Consider the following 18,136-nt stretch of genomic DNA (forward strand, 5'->3'; position numbering starts at 1 on the left):
ACTGGGAAATATAGTTCAGCTAACAGCTTTGCTAAGTGGAGCTCCTACGCCCCAGCACTGATAACACTGGTATTGTTCTTGCTGCACGTCTGTCCGTGTTCTTTCTTTCTGCCATTATGTGTTTGTCAAAAATAAATATATAAATGCAATAAAAAAAAGTTAATGGTGTACCAGCCCACGCAGATTACAGAAGCATGCATCATTGTCTGCAGCCAGTGCCCGTTTTGTATCACATATGAGAATTGGATTTGGCAGTAAAAAGCATCACAATAAAGAGCTGTCATTAACATACCTGGCAAGCACAAGAATCAAATAACAGCTGCATGAATATGAAAGTGCTTCAGCTTCAAGGATTATGAATTACGCTGTACTGTATATACAAGCGCTCCTCTAGCTGACACACAGCCACATGTTAATAAATGTTATCAAATAATAATAAAAACTGAAACACGCGTAGACTGTAATGCACTACAGTCAAGCAGTCCTGTTACACATTCTGCCCCTATCAGTGTTCACTCCTCTTTGCATTTACTCAAAGATAATCTAACCTGGTGCTCATTATAAGCTATAGCTGTAGCTGTCCAGTTTTCTTCAATACAATATAACATAATTTAGCTCCTTTATACATCAATACTTCTGTAAATTGCAAAGAATGCTGAAAATCTTCACAGAAGAAGACTTTGTAATACAGGGCCGTTGTACTTGTCTCACAATATATTACTATATGTTTGATCACTGAGTATAAGAGATAATGTATTATAACAACAAGGATGTGGTAGTGTGTGTCTGATCATGTGGGGGGACATTTGGAGCTACAGTGCATCAGAGACTTTGGTGAAAAGCAGGCAAACAAGAAAATCTCTTTCACCAAGCCAAACGTCTTCTCTGAGTGTGAAAGTCTCATGTTTCAAGTCCTTTTACTTGAGATTGACCTGCGATTGTTGACTTTGGCAATTATTAAACACTTATCAATGCCAGGCATCAGCAAGTGGCTGATGCAAATCATGCAAATCTAAAAGCTGATGTGACAGAGAAGCTACTGATGTTGCATGCACGTTATTAACAAGTAGCGTGCCTTGTAATGGTGAAGTGTTTGACTACCCATTTTTCAGCCTTTATTAGTGGTGTCTCTGATCCTCTTCTCGCTGTAATTATTCATAAAGACTCACGATGGAACCATCTGTCTGCAAGCAGCATGCTTTTTCTTGTTATACCTCTGAACCTTCGGCAGCCATGGCCCGAGGCTCAGGGTTGTCCTTATGTCTGTAATATCTCTGGAAGCCCTTGAGGGGATTTCTTGAAATTTTGCACCATTGTTCAGTTGAACTAAAAGGATGAACTGATTAGATATTAATGGTCAAAAAGCAAAGGTCACTGTAGCTATAACATTTTTGCCCCATAAACGTCCTGAATCATATCAGCCCACTGAGTCGTTGCACAAACAGAGAGCACTTTTGATGGTGACATCATCATAGGTAAGTGCCCATACCCCATTGTTTATTTTTGTTTGTTTGTTGTTGTTTCCTTAAGGTATCTGTGACATAAATGAGTATGTGTGTTGTTCATTTGCACAAAAATGAGAATGTGCAAACAAGCAATGAGCCAGACATATTAAGTGAACTGAGCCTTAAACACAACATTAGTTAGGACGATGAAATTTTCCTCTTCTTAGTACATGTAGATTCACAAGGATTACAGAACTTGTGTCTTTTCCTGACAAATTATGCGTCTATTTGTAGTTTAGGCAGTACCAAAGTGAATACTGATAACAGTTCAATTCAGTGCAGTTTTATTTACAATAACAGTGAGAAAACCCCAACAATCAAATGACCCCCCGAGTTGGCAACAGTGCTAAAGAAAAACTCCTATTTAACAGGAAGCAGCCTCCGACAGAACCAGAATCAGGGAGGGGCGGGGCCATCTGTGGAGACGGAGACAGAGAATCAAATAACACTCTCTGACTCATCACCAGCTCATTTACACACTGAAATGGCTCCACACAAAGACAAATAATCTTAAATTATTCCTTAATTCAAAAAGCATCACAATAAAGAGCCCTCATTAACATACCTGGCAAGCACAAGAATCAAATATTAGCTGCATGAATATGAAAGTGCTTCAGCTTCAAGGATTATGAGTTGCACTGTAGTGTATGTATACAGCAACAAACAACAGAAAACATTACTACAAACCCCGCCTCCACTTGGTTTAGTTCACTGATATAAAAATCAGCAAATGCTCAGCATGTCCTGTGGTGATCAGTGTGAAGTCTGTCTAAAAACCCCCAAAGAATATTTAAAAGGAACATAAAAAATAATTAAAACAACCATTGACATGCCATTGAAATGAATACTTTGAAATCAGGGACCAAAAACATCTGAGACGTAAGCTGAGCTCTTCAAAGTGACTTTGGTGTATCAAGGTGGTGATAAAATGACAATAACCTGGAGTCAAGTTATTCAAGCTGGCAACAACAGCAATTACATAGAGTCCAACTGGAACATTATAAATTTAAAAAAGATATTTAGAAGTAGTGATGTAATTGCTGCAGGGTGGTCATTTAACCGTAAAAGGACATAAGAATATAACCAAATACAAATAGTTGGCAACCAGTCTAATAGTGTAAAGAGAAGTTTCACTGACGGGTTGTACTCATCAGCGCAGACTGACTCAGATTAATTGCAATGTGTCTGCAGTCAGTGTGAGTCAGAACTTGAATGTTTGGAGACAAATTGCCTCCCACCACGTGACCCCACAACCTCTGGGGAACCAGTTTGTTCCTGCAACTTGCAGTCATTTGCCAAATACAACAAAATCAATAGATTACCAGGAAACCACAAATTTTTCCAAGTAGTAAGTAAGTAGTCATCCTACTTTTACTCTGATGTGATTGAGGTATCACCCTATTGCTGCCAATAGAGTATGGACATATGGTATGGACAATTAGCTTGCAGGGCGGAGTAGCTAATAGTAGTAGGAGCTATGCAGTTTTTCATATTTTTTGTTTCGCTGATGCAGAGTTAAATTTAAAGACATTACATACCTGCATTCGTTGGAATATAAACCATTCAAAAGCAATTCTGAGTCTAAACAGGTTTTTTCAGCAGCCATTGTGATTTTAGTCACTCACATTATATATGATATAGATAGTTTCCTTCCATATTTAAGAGAATGTCAGAAGAGCGGCCAATTTAACATCTAACCGAGTATTACACTCTTGACTTTTTTATTGCTGATGCCATCAAATGTCAAGCGGCGCCTCTGGATGACTTCTCATCCGGGCGCAAAACACATCAAGTCCGCCACCAATCTGCAGGAGTGCGGGACAGAAACTTATTTCTATGCTAATGGTGTTGACAAATGTGTTGCGATGGGGTTGCCATTTTTGAGCGGACCTGAATTGTTGCCCTGAATTGAATTGTAGTGTGAATTATCATATAATTGCATTTTCAGCTGTGATTTATCTGCACGTTGGGGCTGGTGCGCTCCAGTTAGTTGGTCGTGGTGTTTGTGCGGCTGGTCTGACTCAAACACTGCAGGATGTTTCTCCACTTGCAAACATCAGTCTTCACCCTCCTCCACACACACACACACACACACACACGCTTCATGTATTCTCCCTACTTCTCTCAGCTCGTTTCTTTTTTCAGTCATTTTTTTCTTACTTTCTCTTCATCTTTTACTTGCTTTTATTCATTCATTTATTGCCTTTTTTTTCTTCCACTTTCCTCTGATGCTTTCATTTTCTCTTTTGTACTTTCCATCTTCCATTTTCTATCTCAGTAGTATTTGAAGGGGATGACAGTGAGGTACCCTCAGGGTTATACAGTAGCTCTCCTTCACAGAACACACACACAGGCACACAAACGAAAACTCACATCTGCTCTTCTCAGTCATTTTCTTTTCTTTATCCCAGCATTTGGCACATTCTGTCTCCTTCTCTCCATCTATAAGTTCCATTGCATCATCCTGCATATAATGTCTGTGCTATACTGTCTGAATATGCCTACACATACCAGGAATTATCAATATAGGCTTTCAGTTTAAAGAAAATCAAACTAAAAGAAGAACTCTCAAACTTTCCTAAAACAAACCAAGCAAACCAACAAAAAACTGCAACAGACTATAAATGTGAGAGGTGGATTCCTGTTCAGCTGTGCAGTCTCTCAGTGTGTCCACTGGTCTGAGCATGATATGGTCCGTAGTCTCCTCTGTAGACTCTACTGTGTGCGTTGCAGGCGAGGCCTCAGGCGTCCATGTGATTCTGTGTCACCACACTGCCTGTCCCTGACTGGCCTCAACCGCACAGACTCCTGACATTTGACATGATGCCACATAATTGCAAGGCCTCAAAACATCAGCATCTCCAACCTTGTGCAGGTTACAGGCAGCTGACCCAAATCATTTGGAGGATATACATCACGGGGGCTGACATTACTGGGACCAGTTTGCTTACTGGGGATGCATGTAAGCTTGTGAGCTTGACCAGGATGTCATGTTATCTTATGTTAAAACCCAAGAATCCATATTATTCCATTAAATGCAAATATTTGAGTCTGGTTTATCATTTTATGCACATTCCTATTTGGAGTATGGATGGATTGGAGAACGAGGATGGGTTCTTCCAGAGTGAGCGTGTAAAAAAAATAATGGGCTGTTTTTTTGTTTGGTTTTGTTCGTGGCGCTGCGTCTACTGCTATCACGCGCTGACAAAGTGCTCAGGTAATGCTGAGCAGATTGGAGTTTTAGCTGCTCTGGATGTATAAAGCTCCTCTGCTGTTCAGAGCACAAGTCTGCAAACTGGCTAAAAACTCAGTGTGTGGAACACGTCAACACTGTAGTAGTCAGTAATTTCATATCATATAGTGGGGTCCAGAGAGGACTGTAATGTTGTATAGACTGTAAAGCACTGAAAATCAGATTGATTGACTGATTAATGTGACTATATTTATATATATATATAACTAATTTCACATAATTTGCAAATGCATGCTATGACTAATAGTGCAGTCTAAGTGCTTTCTTCTAAAATGACTCCATGGCTAATACTACAATACTGCACAGAGAAAGAAATGACTGACACATGACATAATCAAGATATAAGTGTTGGTTCCATACACTGGTATGCAGCCAACACTTAGAATTAACTTAGAATTAACCCATTAAAAATACATGGTATCGCTATATAAAATGGTCAGTAAATAAAATCTGCCTAATTAACTATATAGGTAACAAATACTGTAGGTATCTCTGTAGCTACTCTACAGATTGCTAAAGTTAATGAGTGATGACTGATTTGCACTTGCAAACTTGCAAACAACAGTGTGTATTTGTTTTTACTCCAAGAAATCAGTAAAACACTAATATTTTCTATAATTGCAGTTCTACCCTTTGTCCGAAACTTCATGTATACAGTGAATATTAAAATCTATATGATTTTTTTTAAGATTTATTATAAATTCAAATTCTTCAGATTTTGGATTTAATCATACCCCTTTGCGAATGAAATTTTTTGGTTTCCCTTTGTGTTTAATTTCATGTGTCACGTTCAATATATGTAGCTCATGTATAAGTTAATGGTCACCAAATTGTGTATCCAGGATGACATTTTGTTAAACTCACTAAGTCCTAATAAAGGATTTGTAGATTTACAGCAGGCCTGGCAGAGCATATTCAAAGATATAACCACAGGTGGTGCTCAAGCACCTGCGCTTTTGGCTGCTTACTTTATACAGTAAGCGTCTTTGTTGCAAGACAGGGTTTTTTTTTCAGTTTCAGTTTTATAGTTTTAGAATTTTTAATTTTATTTGATCCATGGCATCATATCCAAATGAAAAGCATGTCATGCTTTTTGTATTTTTATAGTTTCGCTAGAACACATGAACCCCAGTGCCTCCTTGGACTTTCCTTGTCAGCTGTGCATGGCCCTGAGCTATCCTCCAGCATCACATCACTGACCTGCTTGCATTAGTAACAGCCAGGTAACAGTAGCGTTTGCCTTAGCCTCATCCATATTTCTGGACAAGGCTATTTCACTGTTATGAAATTAAAACATGTTATATCAACACAGCCAGCCTAACATAAGTAAAAATAAACAGGCATTAGGTTCTAAAAAAGCAGGCTACTCTGATTTAAAACATACAGTTGAAGTTCATCAGTGTCTTTGAATTACATGATTGTTCTACACAAATGTCAGAAACTCTCCTCAATCTATCCAGATACAGTCATTACTGCCACCATGGAGACATTTTCTGTACATAATATTGATTTGTCAACATTTTCATTCATTAAAGGCAAAGTCATAAATGTTTTTAAATTAATATGAAGTCACAAGTACACACAGTGTTGAATGAAAACACAGTCAACAAATCCTGCTATGATGCGGATGCAAATGAACCAAGACGCAAGAAAGAGCTTTCTCTCTAAGTGGACAGTTGAAAAAACCCTTGAGGTTTGGTTTGTCGCGTGTGCGTGACCTACTGACCTACAGCAGAGGAAGAACAACAGTGACTGTCTGTGATTATGTAGCCAGTTTGTGCGTGATATCCGAGCAGCTCAAATAATTTGTGTACCGCCTGCACACGAAGACAGTTTTTAGACAACAGTTTCGTTTATTTAATAGAAAAAGAATGTTGTACTCATAAATATGTATTAATTAGTGTGAAATTACATGTTATGACAAATTGATGCACTTTCATAAACTTAATTGTGGAAGCCACCATATTGCCCATGCATCCTGAATACAGTGGGCGACATGGACATCGCTATTCTGCCTAATCCTGTTTTATGTATTTGGCTAAACACCAGCTACATATGTAGTACGCCAAAGGCTCATAGGTGTTCATATAAATATGTTAAAATATAGTGTGTACAAAAATTTTTTTATACACAAACAGTAGAAAAACCATAACCATAAATTATATGTCTATCATGGATGCCATTTCAGCCCAGACTCTTTGTTGTTAATATTGAATTATTAATACTGACTTTGATGAGGCAAGTGAGCTCTGACGTTCTTTAATTGTTGTTCTGGTTTCTGGATGAGTCGCTGATGCACTCTTGGAGTGACTGTGGTTAGCCAGCCACTCCTGGTCCAGGTTTTCTCCATTTGTGTGTAATGGCGCTCACCATAATTCACTGGAGTCCCAAAGCCTTAAAAATGACTGTAGACATCAATAAACAAGAGGAGCCTATAGAGAATTATAGATCTCATCTTGGAAAAGTAAAATGTGTTTGGTACAACATCTTAATAGATGAAATCATCATTTAAAAAGTGCATTTTGTGTTTACTTCTTATCTTTGTCTAATAATACAATTTGTTGGATGTTCTGAAACATTTAAGTGTGTCAAATGTGCAAAAAAACTAAGAAATCAAATACTTTTTCACCTCGCAGAAAGTAAAGCAATTTAAATAAAGATTTCACTTCTGAGGCTGCTGTCATGTGCTCCATCTTTATATACAGTCTATAGCTGTAAAAATGGGAGGTTAACTAACAAAAGCAAGCTAATTATGTCTACATACTCTTGTTATTTGGTAGCATGAGACTAGGTTTTCATTATATCAGCTAGCGCTTCTTTTATCTTTTGCTCGTCATTGGGCTTATGCCTAAATTTACACACTATTTTCTGCCTATTGAGGCTTAATTATGTCTCCAGAGCTCTTTGGAAAAAAAAATCTGCATACTATCATCTGGCAAAGCTTTTGTTATTGTAAATCGTCATTTAATTTAGAAAATCATTCCTCAGCTGTGTGAATTAACAACATGCTGGGCTAATTTGTTTGAAAGCTGTTGTTCGGTGGCAGTTGCTTTAAAACTAAGGGCGCCCGATATTTACTGTACTTGCTGCAGGATTGGTTGCAGTAATGTATAATTAAATGTGTCTATTTTTGGACCGGGTGTCCTTTCAGTTGTCCTGTCGTTTACATAACTTGCACAGTCAGGGGCAGACTCTTCCTATGAATAAAACAGGATTTATGATGTGGACAGAGACGGCAGGCAAGCCAGTCAGACGAGTGATTGACAGATACGACAGCGTGACAACAGGAAAGGGGGGCGGGGGCCGATTCGAGATGGGAGTTGTGACTTGAATGTCATGCTGAGTGCAATCTATGACAGCAGCTTTTAAAAGACAACAAGTATGATTATTTTGTACAATTGCACAAATTTGATAATGGTTCCAGGGAAGATAATCCAAGCTTTACATTTACAATCCCCAGAACAAACGCCTGAGATGGGTCGTCCAAGTGATTTCAAAGTGTTGTCTTTCCTCTTTGTTGGCTACTAATAACATCTGAAGCAATTCAAATCAAAATGATCCCATTTAAAATGACATCCTGCTTGATGCATCGTCCTCGTTTCCAAATTGCTCATTGTGTGTGAACAGATGGAAGAACATGCAATCAAAGTTGATAAAGCATGACAATTTAATACTGGAATAGAGCCTATTAAACAACTTGCTATCACCGCATCAGTGTCTTAAAAGTGATTTATCATTGAGTAAGCCCATCACTTGGTTTTCACTCAAACCACTGAGCATGAGATTGATTAAGCCTCCAAAAGTAATTTTGTTTGAGAACAATGTAATATCCAATAGTGCACAGTGCTATCAAGTATCCCAGCTTTTCACTGCCCCTCCTTAAACATGAGCGCTCCTGTGTTGCTATCTAGTCCAAACAATCAAAGGTGCTTTCATCCTTTGAAAATATAAGCTTGTTTGCCTGCAATTACTTTGGTGTGAACCAACTCAATTAACGTGCCTCAGTGGTTTCTCCTTTCTTTTCTTTCCGACAGATCTCTTGATCCATGGTGTGTGCATTAATTAACCATCAATGATTAGCTTCTCAACTGAAGTGGAGAACACCAGTTAGCTGGAAAGCTGCTGGACTAAATGTGCTTCAAGGACCTTTAAATGGATCTGCAATAAACCACTGACTCATAATCCAGCTCTTCTTAGATAAACTTGATGTGAGATGTTCCACTGTAGTTAACTTTGCCCTTGTAAAATCAGATAGGTGGTAATAACACTAGAAAGGTGAATATCTTGATTGGTTGTTCCCAGCGCAACATCTTTGGCCTTCTGGCTTCAGGCGTTTGTGTTGGACAGCATCAAACACAAACAGTCTGTTGTGAAGAAAGTGCAGAGCATGAAAATGAAGCACTCGATTTACCAGCCTGTCTGTGTTTACACTGCCACCTGTGGCCACGAGTTGTGTGTAATGACCTAAAGTAGAAGAATGCAAATACAGGTGGAGGAAATGACATTTCCCTGAGTAGTGACTGTGCCCAGCATTGGTCACTTTGATTATGACTCTTGGCTGGCTTGGGAACACCTTTGTGTCACCTTGGAAAAGTTGGAGGAGTAAATTTGGGCTCTTAATGATTTCCTTGGACTGTTTGTTTCCCAGGATGGAATGATTGTACTGCATATGTCTGTGTAGGTTCTCAGTCATCCATGTCATTCCAAGCTCCTTAGATTGTACCGCATATATCTTTAATATCTTCAGAAAACAAGAAGTGGGTGCATAAAGGTGAATTTTTTTGGATTTTCTGTAATCCACACAGGATTCAATGTGTACGTATAATTATTTGGTTAGCAAGTTGCACGTCTGAAAGACACTTTTGATCATCTACAGGCTCCTGGCATAAGTTTGGATGTTTGACCACTCTTCTTGGTGGAATTAGCAGGATTTACTGATATTAGCTGGTTTCCTGGCAGGGACCAGAAACTTAATGGACCATTTCTAAACAACTGCAGATTCCAGAATTATCAGTTTAAAAAACTGAACATGAGGAAAAAACTATTCAGATTATTTCACCAGTTTGCTGAGATCTGGAAGAAGACCCAAACTGTCACCCTCAGATGACAGACGATTGGTTAGGATGTCCAGGAATCACTAAGGATGAAGCCTGCCGTAAGCTGTAAACAGCTGGAACACCAGCGTCAAAAAGTTTTACATGACCACGGACTGTGAGGGTACCAACCAAGAAAGAAGCCCCTGCTCCAAAATGGACACCTTTAAGCTTGACTTAAAGTTGCAGCAGCTCACAGATAAGCCAAATGTGTTCTGGAGAAAGGTTTTATGGTCAGACCAAATGAATATTTCTGATCGGTGGTTTGTAGCTGTTTTAGAAGGAAAAGATTAATAATGTTTTTGTGCTTATGAGAACATCAATCAAGACAAAGTTATCCTGTTTAATGTGTATTCATTTGCTGAGGCCAACAGTTGTTTTCCACCCCAGCTCCCCATGTCACTCAGGCCTGGACACTATCTGGCTGGTGTTGTGTAGCCTCGCTCTGACATTTCTTATTGACCTGTGAGTTAAGCAGCTTTAAAATATCAGAACAGTGTCATGTAAAGTTGGTGCACTGAGCTAAGCCCAAATAGGAAACATGATTTACTTGAGTTTTTTAAAAAAAATACAAAATAATAAAATTTGATATTACTCTGCAAATCTGAGGGCAGATTTAGCACAAATCCTTGTAGCCTCCAATTTATCATGGATTGCATGTGTTACAGCCCCTCAATCCTCCATGTTTCCACTGTTCAGAATGAAATAGACTGGAATTCATGTATTTGCCTTTAAATGTAATTCAGAGTAAATTTATCAATATCAAACCATTTCTTTAAAATGTTACATTCTCTTTCCGCTGTATTCAGAAGTTGTTCCAGCAAAAATAAATCATGGGCATCAGCATATAAAGAAAATTACGTCGATTTGGAGACACTGCACATATTACGTTTAGTTAGTTTAAACAGTTTTGGGCCCAGCACTTAAATTTGTGGAATACAACAACATTTTTTATATGTACATATTGATATTCATCATCAAGGAAGTCACGATGAATGTGCTACTCATTTAATACCATGTATGTCTTCCTTTTTCATTAGTAATCTGTGATCCAGTCTAAAATGCTCTTTAAAATACATAAACAGCTCCATAGTTGTTCCCTCCCCTCCTTTGCATTTGACACTTCACTGCCAGGTGGTCCTATTTTATCCAAAGCCATACCAGTAATCACTCAATAAATAATATTTTTCTATGACAACAACAAGATTCTGCAAAAAGTCTTTGGTTTGACAAGTGGCAGAGCAGAAAATCTACTCCTGTACAAATGATCTCCATTTTTATTAAACGGAATGACTATTATTCCTTGGTGCCAAAGGGAAGGGAACATCAACATATCATCACAGTGTAGAGGCTGGAAGCATCATTAGATTAACCTTCTGGGTGTCCTGTGGTGAAATATGATCACTGGGCCTCTAATGACGGTCGCAATGAATAGCAGATCTATTACTTCCCCAAGCATCAACCGATACTGAAGCGATTAGCTGACAAACCCACTGACAGAATATCAATCAGGAAATATTTCATGACAGATTATGAACTGTCAGTGCGCTTCTAGAAGCTTATAAGATGTTACTATTACACTATTCATACTATTGCTATTCTGACGGGTTGTTTTTGTTTTTTAACGGTTAAAAAAAGATAAGAAATAAAGTCTGTTTTTTTTCTTTATTTTTATTTTACATTTTATGCACTAAACGATCATTAAAGAAAATAGGTGGTAAATCGAAAGAATTTTATGAAGCCTCAAAATGTTCATTATGTCGACTTGTAAAATGATATTGTCTCTTTAACTCCTTCATGGTGTCCCGCGGGTCCACATATCAAGACCTTCTATTTTATCTTGGAGAAATTGGGCTTGACAAGCACAGCATGAGAAACACAGCCCGCGCGGTCTCTCTCTCCCGGTGTCTCAGTGTGAGCTGGGTTAATTCTCAGCGGACACTGAAGCGCACAAGGTCTCTCTCGCTCTCTCTCTCTCTCTCCCTCCCGAGGTTCCCTCCTCTATCCCGTTTCCCCTCCTCTGCACCTGCTCCTCCCCTCCCGCCTTATTATCCTCAGACTCAGAGCAGCGCTCCTTCGTCCTCACCAAGTGATGCTCCTCGTCTGCCCACATCACCTACATCACTGGTTTATCACAGCCCGCTCCAGGTACGGCTGCTCCGGCTCGTTTTTTTTTTTTTTTTTCTTTTCTCTACTGAAAACAAGCACTGAAGAACGAGTGATGGGAATTTAACCGGGCTTCCGTGAGCGAGAAAGAGAGCTGGAGGAGGGTAGGAGGACGAAGAAGCACGCAAGTCCCATCCGAGGGAAGAGGAGGGGGAAGAGGAGGAGGAGTGGTGGGGCACTGGAGAGACGGTCCCGCCGGGACAGGGGGGAGAGCGGCGGATGGTTGTGTGCTTTACATAGTTTGAAATGGACTCAGCACGCTGCTGTGTGCGGTCGGGTTGTTGGGAATCAGCTCAGTGGATGTAAGGGGAGAGCTTCTTGGAGTTGCGGTCGGCCGTTCTTCGCCTTTCCGTTTGCGATGGAGTGAGAAAGACCGCGCGCACGGCAACTTTAGCCATGAAATCTGTCTTTTTCAGCCGTTTCTTCATCCTGCTGCCCTGGGTCCTCATCGTCATCATTATGATTGATATCGACAGTAAAAGGACGATCCGGGCTCCAGCAGCCGGTCGGACCGGCAGGGCGCAGCGGGCCGTCCGAACCGGCGCACCGGCGATTGGTGGCACTCAGAACCAGTCCGCCCTGCCGATTATCTACGCCATCACTCCCACTTACAGCCGTCCTGTGCAGAAAGCGGAGCTCACCCGACTGTCCCACGCCTTCCGTCAGGTGCCCCGCTTCCACTGGATCGTAGTGGAGGACTCGACTGCGCGCACGGAGCTGGTGGCGCGGTTCCTGGCCCGGTGCGGGGTGCCGTATACCCACCTACATGTGTTCACTCCCCGGAGGTTCAAGCGCGCCGGGATGCCACGCGCCACCGAACAGAGGAATGCGGCTCTGACTTGGCTCCGACAGCACCGGAGCAGGCGGGACTCCGGTGTGGTTTTCTTCGCAGATGATGACAACACGTACAGCCTGGAGCTGTTTGAGGAGGTAATGCGTTGCTTATGTTGTCACTTTGCGTCATGTTTATCTCTCATCACAAGAGTATCGTGAGCGTGGAGTGGGTCTGCAGATGTGTGGAGCAGCATCTCTGACTTTTCTCCACTAAAATCTGTCGTTTTACGTTTGCATGATAACAACATCCACACAGGTCTACCTCCGTAATACAAACTTTTAAATACTACGAAACTACTGCGTTACTTTGTCACCTGATATCTGTGTATTCTAGGTCTGATGTGAGCTCCTTTACTCAGTACATCTTCACGCTCAGGGTAAAAATCTTTGCGCCAATCTCTGAAAGGTCATAGGAATTCCCCCTAGTGGTGTTACTGCAAAGGAATTCAAGCATTCACAAATAGAAGTCCCCCAGTTGTCTGTGTCGGTTCTCAGTCATCCTTGGAAAGAAAAGCAACTTCAGTGAAGAAGCTTCTCGGATGAGAAACACCTTCAGGAAACTTAAAGAAGTCCAGTCGCTTTTCTTTCCAAGCTCTTTAAATCCTCCAGTTCTTCATGTTGACGGGATCCCACTGGGAAACACCCTGCCTGGGCTTCAGACCTCAGTCTTCCTCAGTCTTAGATAAAATGGTAAAACTGCTCTGGTTTTAAGTGATTGTGTCCACAATGAGAGAGACTTTACCAAATGATGAAAATGAATGAGATGAAAAGAAAGGAGTAAAGACAAGGATGGGAAGACAGAGAGTTGAGAAGAATGAATGGAGACTGTGGTACTGCAGTCTTCTGTCTGTTAGCCCTGAATTAATTTAGTTACCACTGGATTTTTTGGAGCTCTTTGAGAGTTATTTTGAATTTCAGGAAGGTGTACTTTTTTAATTACTTAGATGGATATCAACATTAAATATTTCATATAATCTCATGTAAAATGCTTTGAGGCAATATTTCCCCTAATAAGAGGCACTGAAAATCAAACTGCATTGACTAGATGTGGACTGCGAAGCAGACCTAATGATATGCCAGTATTGACCTTCTCGACTGGTAAACTGATACCTCCATACAGAACAACATCTACATCCCAAAGTGTGCTGATGCATGACTGTTATTTGTATCTTTGTGAGTTTCTTTTAACAGGCATGCTTAAAGTGAAGCCTGGGTGTATTCCTTTAGCAAAGTGCGTAGGTAATGAAGACAAAAACAACAGAAGCATAATAAGCAACAAAACAGTCCTCTCATAAATGAGAGTCTGGAAGAATGCCTCTAATTGCCCCTCTCGCTGATTACTGCCCATCACTGATAACTGACTGCAAATCTAAAATTACTTTGGTTTTTTACCAGTAATGAAATTTTAGAAAGCAGAGCATTGTGAAGTAAATTCAGAATAGTGAAAATCAATGGAAGTGAAAATCACATATGGGTTTGTATATTGATTTTCTCTATCCGAACATTTCCTGGCACGCTGCAGAATTTAAAAAACAAATGTATGTTTACTCAGAAAGGCTTTTCCTGTATCCATCACTACCACTGCCCGTCACAATTTCCTAAAGCCCTTCATGTAGTTCTAAATTGTTTTTTTCTGTGGCAACCAGTCCAAGCTCCAAGAGCACACAGTTTACAGTGATGTCAAATATATTAAAAACAAACAAATATTCACATTTGAGATCCAAGCAACAGTTCATTTTAGCTCAATAAATTACTTAGTGAAGGTTAATAAATTATTAAAATATTTGCAGAGTAATTTTCGGTAATTTGTGTTAATTATTTACACCATACAGAATTTAAATAAAATGAATAAACAGAAAACAAACTATAACTGCAAACACATTGAGAAATATCCGTATTTCGAAACAGTATATTGTTATAAGTGCAGAGGTCAGTCCTAATTAATTGAAATTCGAACCTGACTAATACTGATGCCAAAATTTGGCGATTTAAAAACCCGATGTGCCACATGATATATACAGTATATATGTGTGTGCGTGTGTGTGTGTGCGTGTACTTTTTATAGACAGGAAACATAACAGATTTCCCTAATATTTGTTATGTATACTTATTCACTTGTTCACTTGCTCTGCCCATCTCTCTTGGAACAACTGATTGTTGTCTGTGGGAATCCAACTGTGTGTTCCAAACAGGGAAGTGGCAGAGTGTCCCCTGCGCAGAGTGTCCCCTAGTGGACAAGATATGCAATGTCAACAGTCATAACATGACTGAAGGGTGTTTCTTCTTTATTATTTATTTTTTAATCTTTATTTATTGAAATCGTTCAAATGCCGATACAGTAGAGCAGCTAACATCTGTACATCAGGAATTACAGTTTAACTACTGATTCAAAGGGGACATATTTGCATACAGAGCAGCACTGAAAAGGCTGAAAGGCTAACATTGTAGATTAGAGGAACAAGGACAAGAGTGAGTGGTTGATCTAGTGGATTGTACCTGCCACACTCACAGTGCCAACACAGTCTTTAAACTGATGGACCTAACCAGCAGGTATGCAAAGGTTCAGGTACAGACTTATTTCAGAAGAACAGTGAGATGATTAGGCTTCCTGCTTTAGACGATTGTCCAAATAAGCTCACCATCCAAGACATAAACATAAAACACAAAACATAAACATTGTTTGAATATATAAATTGACCTAAGTCCATCACACATCCCCCCCCTGCTTATTTAGCTTCCCTGTACCTCATGTCCTAGTGTCATGTATGTTGTACAGACAAGCTTATGGTTCTTTGAAGCCTGACTCAGATATATTATCGCTTTGACATTTTCACACTAATTTTAGCATGCTCACATGTGCACAGATGTTTATGTTCCCTATATTAGTTGAAATAGAGTAAAAAGTTTGGATGTTTTAAGGCTTGACAAATGTATAGACATATTTTCTGAATTCCCTGTATTTGTCAGCTTGTCAGCACTACTTACAATTACCTTCTCCAGAGTTAAGCAAGTTTTCAACTTTTATGGAGAACCAAACAAATATGGATCACAAATCAGCCAAACATCATAATTCAAATTTAATGTAGAGGTCTTATATTGTCAGTGGAAATCCTGATAACTCAGCATTCAGGTCATCAAGAGGATTTTATGATTGGAAAGTTGTTAACATGGGAATCCATCCCATCTCCACCATTTAATCAGCCATAATCTGGTCACAAAGGGCCAATAAATCCAATACAGCAGAAGTAATTATTTACATTACTTAAGAGTGTAGAAATTCTACTATAACAACAATAACATGGTGACTTTAGAAAGCACTCCCCTCTGTTGCTTACTCAATGGTGGACTTAGGCAAAAATTAACACCATCCTGAGCCCAGAGTACCAAAGTGTAGCCTCCTCTGAGTCTCAGTCCTGGATTCGCTGACTTTGGCGGAGTGTAAAGGCCGTCCGTTTGATTTGTTGATAGCACATTGTCTTCTCTCTGTCCTCTTTCCTGTTTCATTTCCCAGTCCTCTGTGCAGTTAATGGCCTGTCACAGAGAGATAATAGGCTGTCATACAGCAGTAATAACCTGCAGAAACTGTCTGCAGCTTTAGACTGATGACAGTAACTTTGCTCAGTGGGTGGCAATTTCACATTAGGAAACCTTACATCATTTCAAGAACAAAATGATTCATGCAAGTAAAACATTATTTCACTATAAACCTTCAGAAAAATATATCCACTGTGAGATTTTAATATTATGGTAGGCATGCTTTTGTAAATCTAGGTATTAAAGGGTGAATTTCGATGGTCTTAAGCATTTCATTATACAAGACAACCTTATGGCTAGAAAGCAATGTCTTCGTAGTGTGACTACACAAAAGTTATAGTCTTCATCTTATTTTATTTCCCCTGCAGTTATGTATGCTAATACTAAAACTGGAAGATTGATCACTCGTCATCATCAATAGTTAATTTTACACACCTGCCTCATAGAGATAGATAGAAAATGGTCAGTCAGGGTGTATCTTGTAGTGTTCGAGGTACAGCTGCTCGTCACTGGGCCCTAAAGTACTGCTGTTGTATCCTTTGCAATTTTCTACAATTTAGAAAATGCTGTAAATAGTTTCTGATGTGTGTGATTCGTCAGAACGAAGGTGAACAGCACAAAAACAAAAATGGTATGTTCTGACAGCAAAGTGATAGGGGCATCGGCAATGATGACTAACACCTCACTGGGTTAAAAATGTGCTAAATTAGATACAGGGTGCCTATTGATGTATTGTATATCATTATTCATTCACTCAGTTGGAAATGAACTGTTTCAAATCTGCATCTGTCCTCACTGGTAACAGAAGGAAAGGATCATTTAAACCCATTCTTTGCTATGTGACATTGGGACTAACTTCTTTTTCCACCTTTCAAAAGGCAAACAGGGTTTTTGACAGGTAACAACTGGCCCTTTTTATTTTATCCCTACTTCTGAGCATGTCTATGCTACATTTTTCATTGTTGTTGGTCAAATATTATCCACACATACACATTGATTGGGACGTCACTTTATTTTATGGTTATGTCTCCTGGTGGACAAACTATGTAATGGGCACAAGTCTGGAATAAGCTAATATTCGGCTTGACCAATATAGGCGATTTATTAGCTGATCTTCTTATCAGCAGTGGCTGAGTGATTACAGTGAGCAGTTACCTTTCATTATAGATAAGTAAATATTATAAATAAGCCATGGAAGTAATGTACTATACATAGAGTGGAGAAAATCCAAACTTAATGCATTTTTGAATGAACAGAACTAGACTGAAAAGTGAGAAAAAAGTAAAGTATTGCTGTTCTCCTGTCTTCCTTTAAGTATTCAAATTTAACAGCCTTTGCTAAAAATGACATTTTAAAAGCAAATAATGATTTTCATTGTATGACTTTGCGTATTAACCCACCCACTTATGCACCAGCTCCACAGAGTAGAGGTAATTTTAACATGGAGATGTGTACTTTTCCAAATCCTTCAAGCTGGTGTAAACTGCAGTACAATTATGTAACTGATCATTTATATAATGTATGGTTACTGCTGGATATATTCAGGCTGAATGTTTAAACTTCATTCAGTTGAGATTAGCCTCTAAACTTTAACACTTTGCATGCGGCTAAAACAAAAGCCCCCTAACCCCCTTAACCTTCCATGTTAGTTCTTTAGCGAAACAAAAAATTACATATTCAGATAACCAAGGTGTAGCGTTCAGAACGTTACGCACCAAAAACGACACGAAATTCAGAATTTTCCAGATGTG

At 39.4% G+C, this 18,136-nt stretch overlaps 1 protein-coding gene across 2 annotated transcripts in view; it reads left to right on the plus strand.

Moving 5' to 3' along the window:
• Positions 1 to 11,938: 11,938 nt before the first annotated feature.
• The window catches only part of b3gat2 (beta-1,3-glucuronyltransferase 2 (glucuronosyltransferase S)), a 77,733-nt gene continuing 71,535 nt past the window's right edge, over positions 11,939 to 18,136 (plus strand). For both annotated transcript variants that reach the window (XM_039622045.1, XM_031741134.2), the window contains exon 1: positions 11,939 to 12,947. In XM_039622045.1, the coding sequence (XP_039477979.1) occupies positions 12,414 to 12,947 (534 nt within the window). In that variant the 5' untranslated portion in view covers positions 11,939 to 12,413. The remainder of the gene's footprint in view (positions 12,948 to 18,136) is intronic.

Source organism: Oreochromis aureus, linkage group 13, assembly GCF_013358895.1.
Source record: "Oreochromis aureus strain Israel breed Guangdong linkage group 13, ZZ_aureus, whole genome shotgun sequence".
Taxonomy (NCBI): Eukaryota; Metazoa; Chordata; class Actinopteri; order Cichliformes; family Cichlidae; genus Oreochromis; species Oreochromis aureus.